The 25,196-nt window shown below is 40.9% G+C and overlaps 2 protein-coding genes across 2 annotated transcripts; both read left to right on the top strand.

Annotated features, from left to right (window-relative positions):
• The first annotated feature begins 6,409 nt into the window (after positions 1-6,409).
• tp53 (tumor protein p53) lies at positions 6,410-24,314 on the top strand. The gene is made up of 11 exons (NM_001323800.1): positions 6,410-6,460; positions 7,358-7,431; positions 7,509-7,617; positions 7,679-7,849; positions 8,460-8,634; positions 8,722-8,834; positions 19,368-19,477; positions 19,646-19,767; positions 19,842-19,945; positions 20,663-20,733; positions 24,188-24,314. The coding sequence occupies exons 2-11, from the start codon at positions 7,367-7,369 to the stop codon at positions 24,264-24,266; spliced, it is 1,119 nt and encodes a 372-aa protein (NP_001310729.1). The 5' UTR covers positions 6,410-6,460; positions 7,358-7,366; the 3' UTR covers positions 24,267-24,314.
• On the top strand, positions 8,841-16,713 carry LOC129165209 (E3 SUMO-protein ligase ZBED1-like). The gene is made up of 2 exons (XM_054747793.2): positions 8,841-12,903; positions 13,574-16,713. Exons 1-2 carry the CDS (start codon positions 12,432-12,434, stop codon positions 14,314-14,316), a joined length of 1,215 nt encoding a protein of 404 aa, XP_054603768.2. The 5' UTR covers positions 8,841-12,431; the 3' UTR covers positions 14,317-16,713.
• Positions 24,315-25,196: the final 882 nt, after the last annotated feature.

A 25,196-nucleotide genomic window follows, 5' to 3' on the forward strand; every position in this document is an offset into this window, starting at 1 on the left:
CCTTTAACCATTGAGGTTCATCATCCAGGTCTCTTATGTGTCTTCGTGTGCGCAGAATTATGCTTAACATAAGTCCAATCAGTGAGAGAAATTCTAGCTCTTCGTCTGCCATGTTTGACTGAATGGCTTTGTTTGGGTAAATGACGCATGTACGCCCGCCGCACCATGTTTACGCAATATCGGTACAGCCTTCCCACCCCCTCCCCCTCAGACATCTGGAACTTTTCCCTGCCGTGTGAAGGCAGCCGAAGGACAAGTTCAGGTACAAAAGTGGTGTGTCTGAAAACACAGTTCTGGTTAAAAACCGGACTGAATTGTCCACACATATTCCAGAATGCCAATCTGAAAAGGGCTCTGGAGTCTTTTCTAAGTTGCAAAAGAAAACCACCTGAACTGTGACGAGTCAAGTTGGCTAGTAGAAAACCACCAGTAGTGATAAAGGGAGGAGTCAGTGGCAGACTGGCCATCAGGAGCACCGGGACATTTCCTGGTGGGCCTGACTGCTGAACTGGCCACAGCCGGAATCCTACAGCCAGCTACTAGGTTCACTTTGGCTCTAATAAGTCGCTGTCCTCAAGTGTGCCTGACTTTTAATCAGCTTCCTCTAATGTGATCAATGCTTATTTGTTTTGAACGGCAAACATAGGACAAACTCACCAGACAAATAGTCTACTTTGAGCTAAATTTGATGTTCTTTGCATATTTTTGAATGGATGACATTAGCCATTGGCTAATCTCCCGGCTGAAAGCTTCTCCCTGACTTTTTAAGCAGGTTGTTTAGCTGCTGTCTACTGCAGGTAAAATGCTAACTAACGGCAAAATGTCTGAGCTATCGCTTTAAGTTCATTACCATGAGTCAAAAACATTCATCTACAACTCAGAGGGGCTCGTCCTTGCCACACGGGACACCATTGTCTCTTTTCCTAGCAGCCTGAAATCCATTCCTGTTTTAGATTGCATGCCAAAGAGGTCACAAACCTTAGCTCACCCCACACCCCTCATTCCTCACCACCCCCTCCCTCCTGAGCCCTATGTGTTAAACACAACAAAGCCTGATCCCTCTCTAGCAGGCAACAGGTGCGGTCTATATTTGCGCCATGGCACCTGAGTTGGCAGCACAGTGTGGTCACAGGAACATTTGGGGAGGTGTGACTGAGGGTGTGTGTCATGGCCCCCATGATTGAAAAAAATTGCCAAGAAAGCTCATTGGAAAGATCTGCTCCTCAGCTCAACCTAGACACCCCCCATTGGTGTTCGCCACCTTTGCGAGTCCCTTTTGCAAAACAGAGGGAGAACTTGACCCCCTGGTCCAGAGCCAGGGCCCCCAAGCCGAGTCATGTGTGACTCTCACTAAATGCAGGGAAACTTTACACCGTCGGCACGGTAGTGAGGAGCCCCCACCAACATAGTCTGATGGTCTGTGTGCGTAATCAGGGTGAGGTGTGTGTGTGTGTGTGTGTGTGTGTGTGTGTGTGTGTGTGTGTGTGTGTGTGTGTGTGTGTGTGTGTTTGTGGGCGGGGGCAACAAGACAGCGTTCCAGGAGATATCACATGATTTCAGAAAGGAAAAGCCAACTAAAAAGCACAAACTCTAAATATTTTAAATGAAACGGGTATCAAACAGCGGAATGTCCCCTGCTCCACCTCTGAACTGCAAGACAAGTTTTTTATAGCAATGACCCAAATCTAAGATAATGTGTGTGTGTGTGTGTGTGTGTGTGTGTGTGTGTGTGTGTGTGTGTGTGTGGTGGTGGCGGGGGGTGGGGTGGGGGGTGGGGGGGTGGGGGTTAACATGGGACATGCTAGATGTGTCTGACATCGACACCAACTTGATTATAAACCACTTGACCTTTAAATGATAGATGGTCTGTATTTGATACAGCGCCTTCTAGAGTCCTGGAACCCCCCAAGGCACTTTACAACACAATCAGTCATTCACCCATTCACACACATTCACACACTAATTAATCTTCAAAGACTCATCATGCAAACAATAAAAAAAATAAATATTTCTTTTTATTTAATTTTATTTATAAAGCACCTTCCACAACCTTGTTGAAAACCCAAGGTTATACACATTGCAGTTTACTTTTTTCTTTAGTCTACTCTTCTGAGGCAGAAAAATACATCCTGGGCTTCATTCAGATCAGCTGACAGGCTAACTGATTAATTAACAAACCAATAGTTATTTTATTAATTATTTGAATTATCAATTCACTGAATAAAAAAGCAATCTGCATATTAACAAAATGGAACAACCAAATGTGCTGCTGATCAATTGGTCAACCGAGCAATTTTTTGAGTTATCAGTTAGTGGCTGACTGATCAGTTAGCAAACAATTAACAATTAATTGATAGACAAATAAATTAATCAGCTAGTTGAGTACTTAACTGTTTAATCTAATAAAACATTAACTAGCCAACTAAATAAGTAATTAAGTAAGTGAATGGTTTACTATTGGTCAAACCAATTTATTGACCAACTAATGACCCGCTTGATAAATTAGTCAAATAAATGATTAAATGTTCCACTGGGTGTTTGACTGACCAACCAATAATTTATGATTAGAACCGACCCACTAATTTGCTGATTGATTGATCTGTTTATTAACTAGTCAACAGAAAATCCAATGACTGGTTGATAAATTAGCTCATCAGTTAGTTAACCAATGATTAGTTGATCAGTGCAATAATCAGCTGGTCAGTTCCTTATTTGGTCAGCTTGGCCAACCAATTGGAAAGCTATATTAATATTTGTTTATATACTAAAGAATATTTTTCTTTTATTTTCATCCACTAACTAAAGACTGACATCAGAATCAATAGAAAAGATGCCATTACACAGCATTATGTTAGAATGACAACAGTTTAGAACATTTTTTAATATAGGTTAAAACAATTACATTAACGTACGCATAAATACGCATAAACACATATCTAAAAAGTTAGGAGTATGATCGGTTGATAGAAACTAAATCTGATATATATTATATAAATACAGTGGGGCAAAAAAGTATTTAGTCAGCCACCGATTGTGCAAGTTCTCCCACTTAAAATGATGACAGAGGTCAGTAATTTACATCATAGGTACACTTCAGAGGGTGAGACAGAGGAGACAGAATGTGAAAAGAAATCCATGAATTCACATGGCAGGATTTTTAAAGAATTTATTTGTAAATCAGGGTGGAAAATAAGTATTTGGTCAATAACAAAAATTCAACTCAATACTTTGTAACATTACCTTTGTTGGCAATAACAGAGGTCAAACGATTACTATAGGTCTTTACCAGGTTTGCACACACAGTAGCTGGTATTTTGGCCCATTCCTCCATGCAGATCTTCTCGAGAGCAGTGATGTTTTGGGGCTGTCGCCGAGCAACACGGACTTTCAACTCCCTCCACAGATTTTCTATGGGGTTGAGGTCTGGAGACTGGCTAGGCCACTCCAGGACTTTCAAATGCTTCTTACGGAGCCACTCCTTTGTTGCCCGGGCGGTGTGTTTGGGATAATTGTCGTGTTGGAAGACCCAGCCACGTTTCATCTTCAAAGCTCTCACTGATGGAAGGAGGTTTTGGCTCAGAACCTCATGATACATGGCCCCATTCATTCTGTCCTTAACACGGATCAGTCGTCCTGTCCACTTAGCAGAAAAACAGCCCCAAAGCATGATGTTCCCACCCCCATGCTTCACAGTAGGTATGGTGTTCTTGGGATGCAACTCAGTATTCTTCTTCCTCCAAACACGACGAGTTGAGTTTATACCAAAAAGTTCTACTTTGGTTTCATCTGACCACATGACATTCTCCCAGTCCTCTGCTGTATCATCCATGTGCTCTCTGGCAAACTTCAGACGGGTCTGGACATGCACTGGCTTCAGCAGCGGAACACGTCTGGCACTGCAGGATTTGAGTCCCTGCCGTTGTAGTGTGTTACTGATGGTGACCTTTGTTACTGTGGTCCCAGCTCTCTGCAGGTCATTCACCAGGTCCCCCCATGTGGTTCTGGGATTCTTGCTCACCGTTCTCATGATCTTTTTGACCCCACGGGATGAGATCTTGCGTGGAGCCCCAGATCGAGGGAGATTATCAGTGGTCTTGTATGTCTTCCATTTTCTGATAATTGCTCCCACAGTTGATTTTTTCACACCAAGCTGCTTGCCTATTGTAGATTCACTCTTCCCAGTCTGGTGCAGGTCTACAATTCTTTTCCTGGTGTCCTTCGAAAGCTCTTTGGTCTTGGCCATAGTGGAGTTTGGAGTCTGACTGTTTGAGGCTGTGGACAGGTGTCTTTTATATAGATAATGAGTTCAAACAGGTGCCATTAATACAGGTAACGAGTGGAGAACAGAAAAGCTTCTTAAAGAAGACGTTACAGGTCTGTGAGAGCCAGAGACTTTCCTTGTTTGAAGTGACCAAATACTTATTTTCCACCCTGATTTACAAATAAATTCTTTAAAAATCCTGCCATGTGGATTCATGGATTTTTTTTCATATTCTGTCTGTCACAGTTGAAAGTGTACCTATGTTGAAAATTACTGACCTCTGTCATCATTTTAAGTGGGAGAACTTGCACAATCGGTGGCTGACTAAATACTTTTTTGCCCCACTGTATATATATATATATATATATATATATATATATATATATATATATATATATATATACCGTATATATATATATATATACCGTATATATATATATATATATATATATATATATATATATATATATATATATATATATATACATATTATAAGTAATTTCTTGTGATTACACTAAGAAAAACTAAATAAAAGACGATTTACTTGTCATGTTGGCTGCACTGGGTAAACAAAAACAGCAGTGGAAAAACATTCACAGGACAAAATGTCAAACTAATGTTGCTGCGTGACGTATCATTAAACATCAGAGCTCAGAGGAAGTTTTTTTTGTGCTGCAGCAGCTCATCTACCTTGATGGGAGGGTATACCCCCCTGAACAGGTTGCCAGTCCACCGCAGGGAAACACAACAACACACAGGACAAACAACCACGCGTGCACCCTCACATCTAAGTGAGTGTGCAGTGTGTGTGACCTGAAAGTCGTGTTTGTGGACTGTGGGAGGAACCCCACGCATGCACAGGGAGAACATCTCCCTTCTTGAAGTGAGACCCTGGCCGGGATGGGAAGCCAGGACCTCCTTGCTGCAAGGCAACATTGCAAACTACTGCCCCACTGTGCAGCCCCATGATGCAACAACAATACAAACAAATAATTCCCAGTTAGACAATACTGTTGGTGCTCTGGAACAGGTTCAGCGATAACTCCCTGGCTCCATCAGCACGTTCTTTCGAAGGTCAAATATCCAACAGATTCCTCAGGTGGTGCTACCAACCGCTGGGCCTTCAGAGAGATGGATGTAAACAAAAGTGCAGAGAAAACTATTTGGACATGCTTCAACTTGACTTCTCATGACGTAGCAACAGGAGTGTAGTAAGATGGGTTCAATGAACCTTCAGAGACAACAGATTTGAAGGAGATTTTCCCACAGAAAGATGCAGCCTCTTTCGACATGTGTGGCCAGGTTGTAAAAAACTATTTATTGTGAAATTAGCTGATTTCAACTCAAAATCTGGTTTTGGTTTCATTCCAGGAGCAACAGTGAAGGTAAAATTGATCACATGAGAGAAACTTATATCAGAGCTGACCTCTGATAGCCTAGTGGACCAGACCAAATTCTTGCTTCGCAAAGTTTAAATAATATATTTGTTTAGTCTTGCTTGCCAAGCTAGACCTCTGACCTATATGGGTACAGATTCACCTGTCAGATACATCTGAAAACAAAAGAGTGCTGTTTTAATGTTTATTACAAACTGTTGATGTTTGATTGGAAAATGCTACTATTGTGGCTAGTGGTGGCTTAGCCTTCACATGTTTTAATAAAATTTCTGTGAGACACACAAACTTTGATTTAGTAGAGACATAAATGTTAGAAATTGGTTTGTTTTAAATCTGAAAGGTTTTCTTCCGCTTCTCGGTATTATTAGTAGTAGTAGAAGCAGAAGCAGATGAAGAACAACAATATCAAAGTTTATGTATTTATTCATTGAGTGGATGTCTAAGGTTATTAATATTTTTATCATTTAAACGTTTAAGAAGCAAATGAATCCTTTTTATCAGTATTCTGACGCTCTGGAGGACGCACCTGCTTTTAATCAGTGTGTAATTCAGATGCTCCTTCAGACCATGCTGTTAACCAGGACATCTGTTTCCATCTGCTTCTGCTGTGTGTTTTTGTTTGTAAGTCTCCTCGCTTTCCCATTGGATAACTATAGCGCAAGCTGCGCTCTGATTGGATAAGGCGCCGGTTTATATTTGGCCCATCCCCCTTTGATCCGTGTTAATCCCCCGATAGCGTGGTCGGTGTTGTTCGCTAAAACGAAAGCAAGTCATTTCGACGACCGCCAAACGTGTAATACATGTGAGTCACCCTCTTTTGAGCATGTCGGCAAATGCAGCAAGGATAACTTCAACGCGTTTCTTAAAAATAACGTGTTTTATACGCTGCACTTTTGTATCAGGTTCTTTCGAAGCGAAGCTACATCGTTAGCCCCGTATGCTAATGCGGCAAAAGCGATAAAAGACGATTTAAAATGTGTGCACATTGTTTGCGGGCTTTCGTTTGTTCGTACACTCGTTTGGTGGTGATTTCTGATCTATTTTACCGCCTGTTATGATTTTTCATAAAGTGTTTATTTGAGAAAATGTCGAGTTGACCCGAACTTTGGGCTAGCTTCATTCAAGTTATGCTAACATCCGGGTTGACCGAGAAATAACCAACAGACTATTTGAGGTGGCAGCATGTTCTCGAGTTATTTTTGAATAAATTTAAGTATTAAGGTATTATTAATAGGTTATTTAGGTATTTTTGCGTTTTTTGCTCAGCACCAGTGTGAGACCTACTTATTTTGATTCTAGTTCCGGTATGAAATCATCTAAATTTCATCCAAACGGCACAATTTGATGATTTCTTTGTTATTTTTTATGTTTTTTTAAACGCGTGCAGGTTTAGACAGTGTCTGAGCTGTTTTAAATCTAAAACAAATTGCAATATTTGACTTCTATTAACACCTATTCTGTCTTGTTTTTATAAGCATGCTATTTTTGGTACTAACTTGATGAAATGAGAGTTCTTGCAGACTTTATTAGCTGGGTAGTATGAGTCTATCTCCCTGACTTCCTGTTATTACATTTTATTTAAAAAGCGCCTTTCTGGTCACTCAAGGACACTGTACAGAATAAAAACACATCATTCAATAAAACAAAAGTAGACACAAGTACAACATAAGCTGTGCTCTTCCTCGTTTTCTTTCCACAGACAGAAGATATGGAGGACTCTGCTTTGGACTTGGAGAGGCATGACTCCTTCCACGACATGTGGATGGATTTAAAGTATGAAGTTCATATTATTGTAAAATACCTGAAACGGCTGTTTGATTAATGCAAGTGAAACCGTTTTTTCCTCACAGAGATAATGTTTATTCCGCTTTGGAGTCACCACCCATCCCAGTTACTTATCCTGATGGGAGTGATGTTCCAGACGAGGCTTGGGTGGACCAGAGCCAAATGCCTTTATTGGTAAGCTCACAAGGTTATCAGTTAAATCCACAGAGTAAGTTAATTTTTTTGTCTCTTAAAGGACTCACAGACGTACAATCAGCTCATTTCTGAGCTTCCAGTGGACATGCCTCAGAAAGACTGCATCCTCCCCACGTCCTCCACTGTTCCTGTCACGACTGACCACCCAGGGGATTACCAGCTGGAGCTTCGTTTTCAGAAGTCTGGAACCACCAAGTCGGTCACCTCAACCGTAAGTTCTAAGAAAAAAAGTTTTAATGAACTTCTGAATTAGACGAAGACTAGATTTGTTTCTAGTTCTGCTTTTATCTGTTCTGATCTGTGTGATCAAAACTCCAATAACTGCTGCGCATGACGTGTACTTTTACGGATGTATTCAAAGAGGATGCTAAAGTTTTTACTGGGATTTAGTTTACTTATAACTAACTTATAACCCATCTAACCCAAATAAACACCTTACCTTTACATCAATGATCCATTCTTTGGCCTCTCTTCTCGTGCCGTGCATGAGAAGTCTCCTTCATTGTGTCGATTGGTTAGATTTTGGAGTTCAGAGGTGGTCGTCGCCCTCAGAGAGCCAATAAAGCTGACGTTTCCACAGTGACTCATCCTGATGTGCTCTATGGTTGGTCAGCTGAGTTATGGTTAGAGTGGTCTGCTCTGAAACACCCGCCCTCCTGTGTGGGAGAGGTTTGGTTGTGGAGCACCGGCGGTGACATGACGGGGCATGTTCCTGCACGCACCTCCCTCAGGACAGAAAGGGTTAAAATCTGAGTTTTACTTGTGGGTAAAGAGTTTGTTGTGAGTTGAAATTTTTATCTTATTCTTGACTTTTGCTTCAGTTTTCCGAGCAGCTAAACAAACTCTTCTGTCGGCTGGCAAAGACTACTCCAGTAGAGGTTTTGGTCAGCAGGGAGCCGCCTCAGAACGCCATTCTCAGAGCCACAGCGGTTTATAAGAAGTCTGAGCATGTGGCTGAAGCTGTGAGGAGATGCCCCCACCATCAGAACAAGGACTGTACGGAACCAGTCACTCATTTATTTAACCTGTATTTAGATCACAACTGCAGGTAATTTTTTTTTTTTTTACTGTTTTCCCTTCCAGCATCTGATAACAAAAGTCATTTGATCCGCGTTGAGGGCAGCCAGCTGGCTCAGTACTTTGAGGATCCTTTTACCAAGAGGCAGAGTGTGACTGTGCCTTATGAGCCCCCGCAGGTATGAGTCACACCGCCTGTGTGCGTCGGTTTTTATTATTTATACTTTTTTAACACTTTAACCAAACTGCAGTAAGTCTGGATGATTCGGCTTTGTTTTTAATCTCTGGGATTGTTGGAAATTTCTACCGCGGTGAAGTTAGCTTGAAGTTGGACCTTGGATATTCGGTTTACACGGTCAGTGATAAGTCTTCATGCCGTGCACTGCGGCACAGACAGCGGTGACCCGAGTTCTGAGGACTCGCTAACGGGAACAGTGGTTCACTTAGGGATTAACAAATTTGTAGTCCTTTGTAAACGAGTACAAAAAAATTAAGTTTCCAGAATAATTTGCTAAATGACTCAACATTACTTCTGACTTGTGTCTTGTAAATGTAGTTTAGTAACACAAGTTTAAACACATTTCACACAATCTGATCTTTTTTTTTATTTGGATTTTATTCCAAAATTAAGGGATTTTTCAATAGCTCCTAGGTAAATCAGTCTAAATCCACAAAACCATTTCTCAATGTTGTTACTAAGCTACACCAACGAGATACAGCAGTTTATAACAACTTTCATACAATCTGATCATTTTTATTAGGATTCTCATGAAAAATTCTGTGATTTCTTTCAATACCTCTTAGGTTAATTGATTTTACTAAACCATTTCTCAATGGTGTTACTAAGCCAGACCAATGTAACACAGCAGTTGTTTTCACATTTCACAAGCTCTGATCCTTATTTGAAATTTTATTTAAAAATAAGTGATTTATTTCAATAGCTCTTGAGCTAATTGCTGTAAATACTCAAAACCATTTCTCAATGCTCAGCAACACAGCTTCAGGCCATTGCAATTGATCTTTGACCGCAATCAAACCTCTCCTCCCTCAAATTCTTAGGTGGTATGCTCTTCCTCCTCCTGTCTTGGAGTGGGGATCTCATCGATGTAACCTTTCTCAATCTGAACGTCCCTCGTCACCACCTGGCTTGATATCAAGTTGTAGTCAATCGCATTGGTCCATTTAAATTCAATTGGCCTCATGCTTCAGGTGAACCTTTTCATCAGTAAGTGACAAGGCCAAATTCTCTCTAATCTGGTCATGTGCCATGATGGGCTTTATGTTTTAGTATTTCACAAAGACAAACATCACTGCCACCAATGGGGTTATGACACGTCTCACCTATATGTTAATATTGTTTTATTTGATGCACTCCACTTTGAACTGCACCAATCCAGCAACTGCTGCATTTTAATAACTAGTATTAACCCTCTGGGGTCCAGGGTGTATTTTGCTGTTTTTGACTAATTTAGAGTTTTCCTTTGTTTTTCCAAAATAAAAACCATAACCACTGCCTTATGTGGCATCAATCTTTTCAGCACAACCTGGACTTTATGAATTTATACTTATTATTATGACATAAAGGGGTTGCATATTAGACCGTAAATCACTCAAAAACATAAAATCCGAATTGGAAAAGTTTATTTTACTGTGAAACCAACAAACATTTATGACTGTTTTTTATAATTTAGAATGGTAATCTAGACTGTACATTTATAAAAAAATATGAATAAATATAGCAAATAACAAAAAAATAATAAATATTAGCCCTCTGGGGGTCCAGGGTGTAAATCACTGTTTTTGACCCCTTTTGGTTTTTCTTTTGTATTTTCTAATAAAAACAAATATTGCCTTATGGGGTATCATTTTTTTTTTCAGGACAACCTGGACTATCTGAATTTATACTTTTATTAATTTGGCAATAATGTACATGCATTTGAGTGGGGAGTGGCTAGGGCTGGGCGATATGGACCAAAACTTATATCTCGATATCTTTAAGCTGGATTCCGATATACGATATATATCTCGATGTTTTTCCTCCTGTAAACTGTTGACAAGTTAACTCACTTCAAGCTCTTGAGAAATTATATACATAAATCAGTAGGTTAAATGCATAAAAATGTATTGATTCTTGTCAAACTTTAACCGTAGTGCCTATTCTCTACCAGTCTGAGCTTTAGTAAAGCCGGGCGTACACTGTGCGACTTTTTCACTCGCAGCGTTCAGCTTCAGCTCAATCTGCACGACTTCCTCGCAGGGCAGATCTCACGAGTCGTGTGCTCACACTGCACGGCCCAGTTCTCGCATGCGACCTGACTGCTCACACTGTACGTCTGGTAGCAACACGTCGGCCCTAAAAATGTGCTAAAAATAGCAGTTTTTACTCAACACGTCAGACTTTTTTGTCTTGTCTTGCCTGTTGTCCTTCGGGAGTGCTGCTGGAGGACACACAGGGATTTATGGGGGTTGGATGAGGAAAACGAAATAAAAGTGAATCTGTGTTTTGTGATCAGTTTAATTTGACACGAACACGACAAACACGCTTTCTTGACAACCTTTGTGAGTAAAAAAAACGTGTAGAAACAAAAACGAGCAGCGTGTGTTATTAGGATAATAGCGAGCGACCGGCGTTGATGCAGGATTGCGCGTGCATGCGCCGTGATCGGTTCTGATACTTTTTTGGATCGTAGCTGCTCGCAGCGCCGCTTCAACAGTGCGATACCCTCACGAGGGACAAGCGAAATATTAAACACACCAGAAGTCCCTGCGACCTCACGACTGCTGATCAGCGGCTGGTCACGTGTTAATCGCCTCTCGTAACCCCCTGTACACTACACGACCGCTCGGGGCAAAACTCGCCCCGATGTCGTGGCTTCTCGCACGACTGGAAAATCGGCTCAAAAAAGTGAAAAAGTCGCACAGTGTACGCCCGGCTTTAATGAAGTATTTTTAAGCCAGTATAAAAATGACTGAAACACAAATTTACATATTTGGCATTATTGACCAATATCTTTGATTTAATTTACTTAAGAACATCCAGATGCAGTAAGGTTGGTTTATGCTTGACTAGGGCTGGGCGATCATATGATCGTACTTTGTGATCACGATCATTTTCAGTTCAATTACGGTGATCAGCTGGGAGTCTCGATCAGAAATAACAGATGTTTGCAGCCTCAGTAGGGGGCGCTAACCCTCCATGCGCGTTGGTTTCCCACCGCCATTTAAGAAAAAGAAGAAGCATTTGCAATAACACTTTTACTGCTCCGCTACTTCGGTGAGGAGGTTTAAGCAGAATGGCCAAACGTGGAGCTGAAGACAGCGAAGTAGATCCCAGTCATGACTCGGAGTTGTCTTCTGGAGATGAAGACATTGTTCAGAAGAAAAGTTACTCAACGTCAGTTGTGTGGCGGTGGTTCGGGTATCTCAAAAGTGACGTTGAGCAAATCAAGCCGATATGCAAGGTATGTCGGCGAATGGTGCCTTCAAAAACTGGCAACACTACGAATCTGTTTAATCATCTAAAGAAATACCACCCAAGTGATTATACAGAGAGCGTGAAAATGCGAGCAGAGTCCGGACAGCTTGTTAGCTTGTCTCAAAGTAGACTTAGCACTAGCGCGGCTGCTAGCAGTGGTCCAGCAGGCACTGGCGGTGCAGCTGCGCAACCAAAACAGTAGTCAATCATCTCGTCATTTTCAGCTGTTGCACCGTACGAACAGAACTCAAAGAGAAGCAAAACCATCACAAAAGCTATAACTTTTTGTATCGCAAAAGACATGATGCCTCTGAACACAGTAGAGAAAGAAGGATTTAAGCATTTAATCAAAGTGCTGGACCAGAGGTACGAAATACCTGGCCGAAAGTATTTTTCTCAAACCTCACTGCCACAGCTGTATGATGAATGCAGAGAAAAGCTAGAGCTGGAGCTCAAAGATGTTTCATTCTTTGCAACTACCACTGACCTTTGGTCGAGTCGTTCATCTGAGCCATATTTGAGTCTAACAATACACTACATTGACAAGGAGTGGACTCTTCAAAGCACATGCCTGCAGACAGCATATTTTCCGGAGGACCACACAGCTGAAATCATCAGTCGGGGGCTGGAGGATGCACTGGAATCATGGAACCTGAGCAAAGACCGCCAGGTGTGCATCACAACAGATAACGGAGCCAACATAGTTAAAGCTGTTGCTCTCCAAGGATGGACTCGGCTTCAGTGTTTTGGTCACCGGCTGCACTCCGCTATAGGTAAGTAAATATCAAGAAATTGGTTCTATATTAATATATAACAAACAATGCAAATAGAAAATATGTTTTTAGAGCTTTAAATATTAGGGGGATCTTATAATTACATTTAAGAGGGAGGCAATGAAGGAAAGCTACAACAGGAGAAATGTTAACCTCCTGAGACCTGAACCTGTATTTGTTGTGATTTAAAAGAAAAAGTATATCAAACTATTACAGAGTAGTCTACTCTCATTAAAAAACAAAATTACAAATATTAAAATAAATTAAATTTCATTAAATAAAGAATTTGTCAAATTTCCTATAAAGAAGAAAACAAAAATGTTAACTTAGTCAATATCATGTGTATAAATGATAACAAAAAGGTCTAAGGTGAAGATTAAACATTTTATAGTGTAAGGAGCCAATGTCCACATATGTGTGGACACAGGGCCCTAAGAGGTTGAAAAGTATTTATCAGGACTCTTGTCGTACCATTCTGGATCAACTGAAAGCTTTTTGTTGTCTATCTGACACTTACTGAACCCAGTTTTTGGTTATCTCTTGATTAATAGCATTTGAAAAAAATGCAAACTAAAATTGTTTTATGGAGTTTGTAGGTTTTGCATTTTGCAGTCTCTATGTCAATTCTAGTAATTTTCAGATTTGTTAAGTTATTTAATATTTTTTTCAGGTGGAAGCATGAAAGACGAGAGGATTGTGAGAGCTGTTGGTGTGTCCAAAAAACTGGTCAGTGCTTTTTCTTACTCATGGAAAAAGAAAAAAGCACTAGCAGCTGCCCAGGATGAACTTAAACTGCCAAAGCACAAGTTGATCACAGAATCCCCCACCAGGTGGGGGTCGCGTCATGCAATGATTGCAAGAATTCTGGAGCAGGAGAAGGCCATTGCAAAGGTTTTGTCAGATGACAGAAAAAACAGGCACCTGATTCCTTCATGGCAGGACATAGATGTTCTAGAGTCTGTCCACAAGGCCCTGAATCCCCTGGTTGACTTTACTGACGCCCTTTCTGGAGAAGCATATGTCAGTGTCTCTTGTGTGAAACCTGTCCTTCAGCTCTTTAATGAAGAGGTCTTAAAGCCAGATGATACTGACACAGAACTTACCAAGGCCATCAAGAATTCAGTCACCTGCTACTTAAATGAAAAATATGATGATGATGTCACTGATGACCTCCTGAGCATGGCAACCCTTGTTGATCCTCGCTTCAAGACCAACTACATCCAGGCTGACAAAAAAGAGGCTTTAAAGATCAACGCTGTGTCTCAGATGTTTGACGAATGGAAGACTTCACAGTCCAGACCAACTACCTCAGCAGAAGCCACATCTTCAGCTGCACCAGTGAAAGTAACAAAAGACTATTGGCAGCGTTTTCAAAAAGTCCTTTGCTGCTTCCACGTCTGGTCAAACAGATGAACAAGCTGTAGAGGCTGAACTAAACAGTTACCTGCAAGTGCCAAATGCAGACAGTGAAACCAATCCACTGGTATGGTGGAAGATCCACTCCACAACATATCCCAGAGTTAGCCTCTTGGCAAAGCGGTACCTCTGTATTCCTGCTACTAGCTCACCCTCAGAGAGGGCTTTTAGCACAGGTGGCAATATTGTGTCATGCCACAGGGCAGCTTTAAAGCCAGATGCTGTGAACAGGTTAGTGTTCCTAGCAAAAAATCTGTCACCAAGTCCTAAGTAATGTGCACCTCGCTTCAAGACCAACTACGTCCAGGCTGACAAAATAGAGACTGTAAAAATCAAGATGCTGGATGAATGGAAGACTTCCAAGTCCAGACCAACTACCTCAGCAGAAGCCACATCTTCAGTTACACCAATGAATGTAACAAAAAAAGACTCTTGGCACCTTTTTCAAAAAGCCTTTTGCTGCTTCCATGTCTGGTCAAACAGATGAACAGGCTGTAGTCCTAAGTAATGTGCACCAGTGTTATGTTCTATTGTGTTTACAAGTTTTGCACATTTTATTCATTTGGTTTGTAACATGGCAAATCTGAAAATCAGGTTTACAGTTTAAACTTTGTTCTTTAGGTGTGTGATTTTCTTTGCCAAAAATACAGTTTAATTTGAGTTCAGTTCTAATTTTATATGTATTTGTTTTGCATTGTTTAATTTTGTAGCTGCAACATAGTTACACTGCATTGTTATCTAAGATAAAGTGTTTACAAATTCTGCACATTTAATTCAGTTGGTTTGTAGCACAGCAAAACTGACTTTCAGGTTTACAGTTTAAAGTTTGATCTATAGGTGTGTTATTGTTTGCATAAAATATTTGATTAGAGAATTCTGCACTGCTAATTTTTATATTTTATATTTGTTTTCCGTTGTTTGATTTTGTACCTGCAAAGAAGCTAAACCGTATTGTTAAGATTAAGTGCCAGTAGCTATGGCATAAATGGCATTTGCATATCACAGATAAAGAAGTTTACATTTTAGGGTATGTTAATTTTCCCAAAGCAAATAATTTGTTTATTTTGTACCTGTATAGCATTAAAGACACACAGAATGTCAATAAAAGGTTTAACTAATATCTAGTTTCTTTATTTTTACATTTTAAGCTGCTTTAAACTGTATGTAAAAATTAATCGTGATTAAAATCAAGATCGAACGATATGGAAAAATATATCATGATCATTCTTTTTGCCATATCGCCCAGGCCTATGCTTGACGCGTCTGCGAGGTCCGCACGGCTCCACGCGGAAAAGTTGCGTCATTTTGCATCATTTTAACAACCACGCCCCTCCACCGCGCCTCCGCACGGCCCAGAATTTCTGCAACGCGCACCTCGGAAAATTTCTAACCAGACGGACGGACGGACGGAAGCGGAAAAACGTGGCGGACCGGCAAGAACTAGTATGGCAGAGGTTCGTAAATACAGACATTTGTATGATTCAGCTCTCAGAGATCACCGTGATCAACATGTTAATAATTCTTGGAGAGAAATAGCTCGCACTGTCGGAAAAGACGAGGGCGCTGTTAAAAATGCTGAAATGCCATGTTGTAAACAGTAATTTCTACTTCAATGGTGTAGTGTTGGATGCATGCCGTAGAGCTCCATGCTGCCCCCTACAGTTTGGGAGAATATTGGCTCACCGCAGAGACGAGCCGCATGAACCATAAACGCTGAGAGTTGTGAAGCGCGTTCCAGCCGCGAGCCGCATCACCGCGCGGAAAGTGAATGCGTCAAGCATAAACCAAGCTTTACAGTGAACATTATAATAAAGTACATTTTCTAGTGCAGAGAGGAGACAACCCATAGAAGCACTGATTTGATCTCATTTCAGAGAAAAATAGAACAGGTCAGATGCACCTAATAAATAAAATTACTAACAAACTCAGGAATCTGTTTCTTTGCTTCGTTGTTCTGGTGCTGAAAATATCACTAATGCGGATCAAAGGAGATACACAGATGAATGCACCTCTTATTTATTATATGGAAATTAGTGGGTGTGGTTTAAATCAATATATTATTTTACATCAGAAATTGATATGGATTGATCAGAAGTTGCTATGTGTATTGTTTATTTATAAACTATTTACAGAGCAGCCTCAGAACTGAGATTAAATATGTTTGACAACAACAGTAAAGGAACTATTACAGAACAAGTTTTTCAGTAAAATCCGAACATTAATGTTTAAATGCATGGATTAATGCATCTGAACTCATGCAGTAGGAACTAGGAAATATGAAATACTAGAACCATTTTATTTTAATTTGATTAAACTGATTTTTTTCCTAACGTTGTTGGCATTTTTCCCACACACAGTTAAACAAAACAATGTTTATTAAGGTGTGTGTGTGTGTGTGTGTGCGAGTGTGTGTGTGAGTTAAAATTAAAAAAACCAGAGCGGAGGCAGTGACCTACGCATGCACGAGCCGTTTTCAGCTCTGTCTTGTGAAATGCACCACGTACGTTACGGAAAAAGTAAATATTCAAGCGAAAAAGAAGCGAGCTGAAAACCTAGGGAGCACCGAAGAAACGTGAGCAACAGTGAAGCAAGCACAGAGAGATCAGTTACTGTCAGTGTGTGTGTGTGTGTGGATGCCTGGGCCGAGCTGACTGAGCTCCCGTTTGCAGAGTTGTGTGTGTGTGTAGAAGTGGCGAGCGCTGTATGTGACTGGCCATTCACAGAGCGTGAAGACAGTCAGTTACCCAATGAGGATTTTCCTTCAGCACGATTACAGATATTTACGAGTTTTACTCGTTTCATTCTCGTACTCGTCAAAAATGCTTTATCCGTACTGGCTCATCCCTAGCTGTAACCACCCTGCCCTGCCTCCTCCTCCTTGCTGCCTGCCGGCTGTGATCACAAGCAACAGAATAGTTCCCGCTGCTGCTTCGGGAAACGGTGCAAAAATAAATAAATAAAATAAAACTTGGGAACTTGTAGGCGTGGCGGTGGGATTTCAGCTGTGGCAGGCCGCCACGGCTACGCCTATGTAAGGGAAACACTGTAGGAGCTATTGAAAGAAATCACTGAATTTTTGATAAAAATCCTATAAAAAAGGTTGGATCTTGTGAAATGTGATTAAAAACTGCAGTGTCTCATTGATCTAGCTTAGTAACATAATTGACAAATGGTTTCAGGTATTTTGACTAATTAGGAGCTATGGGGGGGGGGCGTAATTTTGTATAAAAATCCTAATTAAAAAGATCAGATCGCATGAAAGGTGTAAAAACTGCTTCGTCTCGTTGGTGTAGCTTAGTAACAACATTGAGAAATGGTTTTGTGGATTTAGACTGATTTACCTAGGAGCTATTGAAAAAAATCCCTTAATTTTGGAATAAAATCCTAATAAAAAGATCAGATTGTGTGAAATGTGTTAAAACTGTTGTGTTACTAAACTACATTTACAAGACACAAGTCAGAAGTAATTTTGAGTCATTTAGCAAATTATTCTGGAAACTTAATTTTGTACCCGTTTACAAAGGACTACAAATTTGTTAATCCCTAAGTGAACCACTGTTCCCGTTAGCGGGTCCTCAGAACTTATCATGAAGACTTATCGCTGACCGTGAAAACCAATGTCTGTCGAATATCCAACGTCCAACTTCAAGCTAACTTCACCGCGGTAGAAATTTCTTCCAAACATGGGAGTTTTGAGAGAATAAGAGGTATCTGAGGGTTAAATGGGTTTCATGTTCTTTAGCAAAACCTTTTACCCCCAAAAAAGATTATTGAATGCTTATAAAAGGGGTTGGGCATCGTTTGGTTTTGAACGACTGATTTCGTTTCAAATTCCTCGTTTCGATTCCGGTTCTTTCAAGACATGCTTTACATGAGCTAGCTGACCACAGGTCCTACTTGATGAAATAATCTTAACTTCAACATGAATTTTAACTCTATGAACAACAACATCACCTTCATTTAGACTAAAACATGTTTTGGAGAAAAAAAGAAAACAACTTTGCTGCACAACCAGTGTGTTTGTTTCTGACCACAACCAAAGTCTGGAAGAAGCCTCTGGGATGAGAGGCTAAATGTCTCCAACATATCCAGAAACGTCCAGCTGTCTTCAGCTAAAACTCTCAGGATGATCATGTCCAGGATGACTGAGAACTACACCTCCATGCTGCAGCAGCATTCAGTCAGAACAGGAAGTGAAACTTAAACGTAGCTGCTGTCAGTAACAATCTAACAGATTTTAAACATTAAAACTCTCAACAGAAATAGTTCAGAAAGGAAATTAAAATGTTCACAACTTTGTGTGTGATTTATTATTATTATTATTATTATTACTATTTATTGTGGCAGAAGCTGGTGTGGTCCACCACAGAGAAGCTGCTCTAGCATGATGACTTTAATTATTCTACAGGTTATTGCTCAGCCTTCTGACACACACACACACACGAGTGTTGGTGAGCGGCTGCGTCTGACTGCTGACGCTCCGTGTGTGTTTTTATTTCTGCAGTGAGACAAACTCACCTCACACCGTCCAGAGTTTGTTCTTTAAAGCTTCTATTAAATCCACCGTGCTGACGTATTTAACAAGTTTCCTCTACGCTGCAGGAGTTAAAGTTTACATCACGGAGTAAAAGTTTGGCAGACGTGTGTGTTTATATCTGGGTGGGGGAGGGGGGGGGCTCGTGCTGCACACAGACAGCTGGTGTGATCAGCTCTGGAAAGCGTTGATCACAATTTGCAGATCACGTTTATTTTTCACGGAGGTCGGCCGCGGATTCCTCTTCTCTCGGCATTCTAGGAATCGAAATAAACTTTGAACGATTCCGGGGAACACTAACAGTTGGAACCGGTTCCAATCGATGCTCGATGCCCAGCCCTACTTATAAATGAGACTTAAGAGGATGTCCTGTTTTTTAAAGAGTAACTTTGTTAGATAACTGATCCTAAAACTCTGTGAAACTAATATGGACCATTTATTATGCTTAATGTGTATTATGGTATTTTATTTTTTAGACTGCAGATTTTTAACATTTATAAATGTCCTGTTTCAGTTGGGCTCAGAAATGACGACCATACTGCTCAGCTTTATGTGCAACAGCTCCTGCATGGGGGGCATGAATCGCCGTCCTATCCTCACCATCCTGACCCTGGAAACCCCCGAGTGAGTCTTCGATCCACCCTTCAGATGAGAAAGTAGGATCAAATCATGGTTTCAATTTACAGAATTTTAGTTTTTTTTTTCTCTATGAAAGCAGTTCTGATAAGACTGGTGTGTTGAAGCGTTTCTGGGGACCCTTTTGACCTTATTTCTGCTCACTTGCTGCTCCAGGGGTCTCGTTTTGGGGCGGAGGTGCTTCGAAGTTCGTGTCTGTGCGTGTCCGGGCAGAGACCGGAAGACTGAAGAGGAACAGGCGAACAAGAAGGAAAGTGGCTCCAAACAGACCCAAAAAAGTATGTTTATGATGCTTTAAATTTTAACGGGTTATACTTTTGTCTTCACCCACTGACTTGGCTCTTTATCCTAGAAAGGAATCTGGCTCCCAACACCTCCTCTCTCACAACTCCAGCCAAGAAGATGAAGTCATCATCCAGTGGAGAGGACGAAGAGAAAGAGATGATACCGCTATATGTAAGCAAATGTTGTAGTCTCATGTGAGTTGGTTCATACTAGGGTCGTCACGGTGTGTAAATTTAACCTCACGGTTATTGTCACGGTTTTCGGTATTACCGCGGTATTTTTTTAAGCGTGTTACATTTTCAGACAACTAAATAAACCCTGTATATCAGGAAAATATTGTCCTCAGTTTGTGCCTAACTTTTGCCTAAAATTTGTTATTTTGTAATTATGTTGTTTATTTGTTTACATTTTCCCCCTTTAGTCTTTAAAATACCAATATTTGCCCATAACTTCTTATTTTATGTCTGTTTGATGTCATCATTTTAAAAATATTAGACCAGATGATACTCAGTACTCAAGTAGCCTTCTAATCAGATACTTTTTTACCCGTACTTGAGTAATAAACCCTATATCAGGAAAATATTGTCCTCGGTTTGTGTCCTTCCTGTGAGCTTTGCAGATGTGGGAAAATGTCATCAGGCAGTAATCGTTGTTAAATTCATAATTATTCTCGGAGAGAGACCAACTCTTATCTGCCCCTGGGAGCCCCGTAATGCATAGCGTCATTTCAACATGGGGGTGTCCGCGACACGGTTTATATGCAGGTAGCAGCGCTGCGGCTGCTTTATATAGCGACTCGTTGCATTCTCCCTCAACCCAAATCCTCGTGTCACGCAATTTAGCTAAAACGCTAACGTTAGCTTGCCATAACTTGGTCTTCTGTTGCAGATTCAAGGACGCAAAAAATGGAACCTGATGAAACGTATAAGCGATGGGTTGGACCTGGTGGAAAAAGAGAAGTATGGAAATCAAATACATTTCAGTAGAAGTTAATTTTTTTTCTAATTCATTTAAAATGTTGTCCAAATACTGTTTGAAAAGCTTGTTGTGGACATTTCCATTTAAAACACATAACAGCAGAGTTTTCTAGTAAAGCGTGTCCTTTCTCAGCAAAGCTCTTTTCTAAATGTGAACCTCCGACGTAACCAAAGGGAGTTAGGAGCTCGGCTGCCTCACCTCAGTGTGGAGAGTGGCAAGCTTTAGGGTAGAGAGGTCATGTGATCCAGTCAGTGTGTGTGTGTTTACTAGTGTTGGGTTGTGTTCATGTTGCTAAACTAGAGTGTGAAGGCTGTACCAACTCCAGCCTGTCTGGACATCGAGTCCACGGGTTTCCAGATCAGAGGAACAACGCCTCTATCTCTGTGTCTGAGGGCGTTCTGTGCAGCTGACAAAACGGTCTTCTGTAACCCACATCGGTCGGTACCGGGACAGGGAGGTCCACGCTGGGCTCTGGAGACCCGTGGTGGGGTTTAAAAATAATAAATGCGTATTTCTGGAGCTCAGATCACCGTCAGAACCGACCACCAGAAGAGACTTGCGGCTCAGAGGGCCAGCTGGTTTCCCCCGGGTGGCCCTGTGGGGGGTACTCCAGGAGTATGGGGAACGTTAGGTGTAACGTACCTAAGGGTCAGTTTTACCTACATATTGACCACATAAGAATAACCTTTCATTTGCAGAAATAAACCCACTATCTATCTGGCTTCCAAATCCAGAACGTTCTGCTCAGTTCTTGTTTACATACTAGAAGACAACATTCAGACATTCTCACTCTGGATAACGTGAACCTACTCGAAGTTTCTACATGACTTTATAACTCATAAGCTTGAATAATCACAGGTGATGAATGAACAAGATGTTTCAATCACAACTGAGCAGAACTTTCTGGAATTGGCCAGATAGATGGTGGGCTTATTTCTGCAAATGAGCGGTTATTATGTGGACCGAGTTGGACTCGGCCAAGGCTGCCCTTAGTCACCGATTCTGTTCATAACTTGTATGGACAGGATTTCTAGCTGCAGCCAAAGTGTTGAGGGAATCTGTTTTGGTGGCCTGAGGATCGGGTCTCTGTGCAGATGATGCGGTCCTGTTGGCTTCATCGGACAGTGATCGCCAGCTTTCGCAGGAGCGGCCGAGGGTGAAGCGGCAGGGATGAGAATCGGCTCCTCTAAATCTGAGACTATGGTCTTAAATCGGAATTGGAATAACATCCTATGGACAGATGAGACCAAGATCAACTTGTACCTGAGTGATGGGAAGAGACGAGTACTCATACTCCTGGAAACCCCCCTGTTTGCCTGTTCCTCTTCAGTCTTCCGGTCTCTGCCCGAATGCATGCCACCTCATCAGTAATGCATGGTGCAAGTGTCATGGTGTGGGCGTGTATGGCTGCCAATACAACTGGTTCTCTTGAATTCATTGATGATGTGACTGCTGAATAAAAAAAACAGCAGGATGAATTCAGAAGTGTTTCAGGGAATACCAGCTCAAATTCAGCCAAATGCATCAGGACTCATTGGACAGCACTTTACAGTGCAGATGGACAATGACCTAAAGCATACTGCAAAAACAACCCAAAAGTTTCTTCAGGCAGGGAAGTGGAATTTTATGCAATGGCCAAGTCCATCACCGGACTTGGACCTGACTGAGCATGCATTTCACTTTCTGAAGACAAACTGAAAGTCCCAGGAACTGCAGTAAAGGCCTGGCAGAGCATCACCAGGGATGAAACCCAGCATCTGCTGATGTCTGAGCTCCAGACTGCAGGTGGTAATTGACTGCAAATGATTTTTATGATTATTATTCTGTCCCATGACATTTGGTCACTTAACAAGTGGGAGGCACGAATGCAGGCTGTTGTAATTTGTTACACCGTTCACCTGATTTGGATGTAAAAACACTTAAATTAGGCTCACCGTCTGCAGTAATAGTACATGTTTGTTTAATTTCAAATGCATTGTGGTGATGTAAAATTGTATCTATAGTCATGTTTACATGGACGCAATCAGATTGAATGCCCAGTCTTATTAATAATTCTGCATGTAAACATGTCAATCGGAATGTTCTGATCCTATCGGAATAAAATTTCAATCCGATTGAGAGAGGGGTGGTTTTGTCTGATCATCATTCCAATTGATGTGCATGTATACAGCCATTCAGACTGAGTAAAATAATTCCTACTCTGCATGTGTGCAACAGCCAGCGAGCCTCCCCGCTGTCCTTTTGACTGCCTGACTTAAAAAATGACGGCTTAAATAACAAGCGCCGGCTTTTGAATTTGATGGCAAGTCATCCTCGCTTCTATCACAGAACTTGCATTTTGTGGAAGTCAAATAAAAATCTCATAATTGCACAAATCATTCGACAAACATTTTAAAATCTGTTCTGGAAACATGCAGGTTCATTTAAAGTTTGCAGCACAGATCCCCATTTCTGTGAAGGCAGCAGCAGCTTCTGCAGCAGGCGCATGGAGACATGCTGTAGAGAAGACCGGTGAATCGGACCTGGTCTGAGTTTAACGAGGATGATGTCGAGTAGAAAAACATCCTCAGTTAAATATTCTGGGCGACTATGCAGTTTGTTTATTAGCACATGACAGGTTCAGCTAATTCTCACATTTTATTAATAATGAATGACAACAGAGCTGAGTCTGAACCCCTGCTGGGCCCAGCTGTCGGACCTGCGTATCAGCTGATAAAGCGGCAGAGACAAGAACCCGCCCTTATTTTAATATTGTAAATAATAAATCGCAGGAAAGCACAAGCCTGCAGTTATTCACTGAAGAAAATGTTACTTCTGTGAGCAAAATAAAAACATTAAACTGATTAAAGTAATACGAAAAAAAGCAGAAATAATTGTTTTTTTTCTTCTGTTTTTACATTTTTCATTTTGTTTCATGACGTTTACATTTTTTTTTCCCCCGGGAAAGAGAACTGCATGCTCAACCATTTAATCTGGGGTGAATACGGGGTGCCTATAAACTCACGGAACGATCGGATCATTTCAGTTGGGTGTCCATGTAAACAGATTTGGGATTTCCAATCCACCAAGATTAGATTGGGATTGGGGAAATGTGGCGCATGTAAACGTGGCTTACGTCTATATTTATGGACCTGATTATAGATCGTTGCTTTGTGTTCAAATTAGCAATGCAACCATATGAAAATGGGAGCCTATATCAATGTTACTGTTTTGGCCGAGAACTATTATAGCAGTTAGATATTAATATCATTTATTATTACACATTTACGCTTGTGGGATTGTCACCATCGTGAAAAATGTTGGTCATTTCTGCCCAGTTTCACTTGGTGAATCAATTTGATATTTAAAGATCGACTAAGGTCGACACTGATGCAGATGAATCGTACATCCTTGTCAAGTCTCCACCCTGCTTTAAATGTCTTTATTCTTCAACAGAAAGCAGCTGTTGGTCCAGGAAGTCCTCCCTACAAGCGGAAAGAGGCTTCTGAAGAAGGACCGGAGTGACAGCGATTAGACCTCGGGACCAGATTATGCAACGTCATGTTTTGTTCTCTGAGGCCGTTTATGTTCATCAGATTAGAAAGCTGACTCATCCCACTGCTGTTACCATGAGTTCAGAGCCTTGTTTAATTATGCCAGTTTTTTTATTTTGAAGTCAAACCCGGTACCTGGTAATTAATGGCCGTTTCATTCTGACTTGCTTCACATAAAACGTCCCGGTTAATAATGCTTTTCTCCAGCAAGATCATATCTTTTTTTTTTTTTCCCCAGTGTAATCAGGGATCTAAATGTTTGGTTTCTCAGTAACGTAGTATTTTAGGGGAAGTTAGGAGTAGACTGTGAGGGGCTGGCTGGTTCCCCCTCCATCGTAGATATTTTTGTAAAAGAATTCTCTGCAGTGAAAAGAGAAAATGAATAAAAATCAACCTTTTTGTATTTTGGACCTTTTTTAGGATGAATGTGGAGTCTTTTTTGAAAGGACAATCCATATGTTTTTCATAAGGTGTTAAAACAAGTCAGTACTCCCTTCCAGTGAGTTTTGTTTCCTGAAAGGATTTTATTTTGATGTGACCAACTGCTTTTATTTTTTTGTTTTCCTTTCAGGTGCTTTGTAAAGCGCTCGAGTCCATTCCTTAAATACTTTATTTCAAAACACTGCCATCAATCTACAAAGAGGCATTTCTTTATATTTCTGTATACCATAGATTAGTTTTTCTAGTCATGTTAGTTTTTTATTTTTGTACCAATGTTCTGTTTTATTCTGGAGCTTGAGGCCAAAATAAACGGATTGTATTTGAGAAGCCTTGTGTGTTCTGTTAACTAGATAGATGTGAGTGCTTTGCATGTTCAGGATATGGATGCAAAACCGTCTTTCTCTGACGTGAGGAGGCTGTTAAAAGCTGAAAAGAGCTTTGTGACGTCCTGCTAAAAGGTGGGCGGCGTT

Source organism: Nothobranchius furzeri, chromosome 2 (genome assembly GCF_043380555.1).
Source record: "Nothobranchius furzeri strain GRZ-AD chromosome 2, NfurGRZ-RIMD1, whole genome shotgun sequence".
NCBI classification, from domain to species: domain Eukaryota; kingdom Metazoa; phylum Chordata; class Actinopteri; order Cyprinodontiformes; family Nothobranchiidae; genus Nothobranchius; species Nothobranchius furzeri.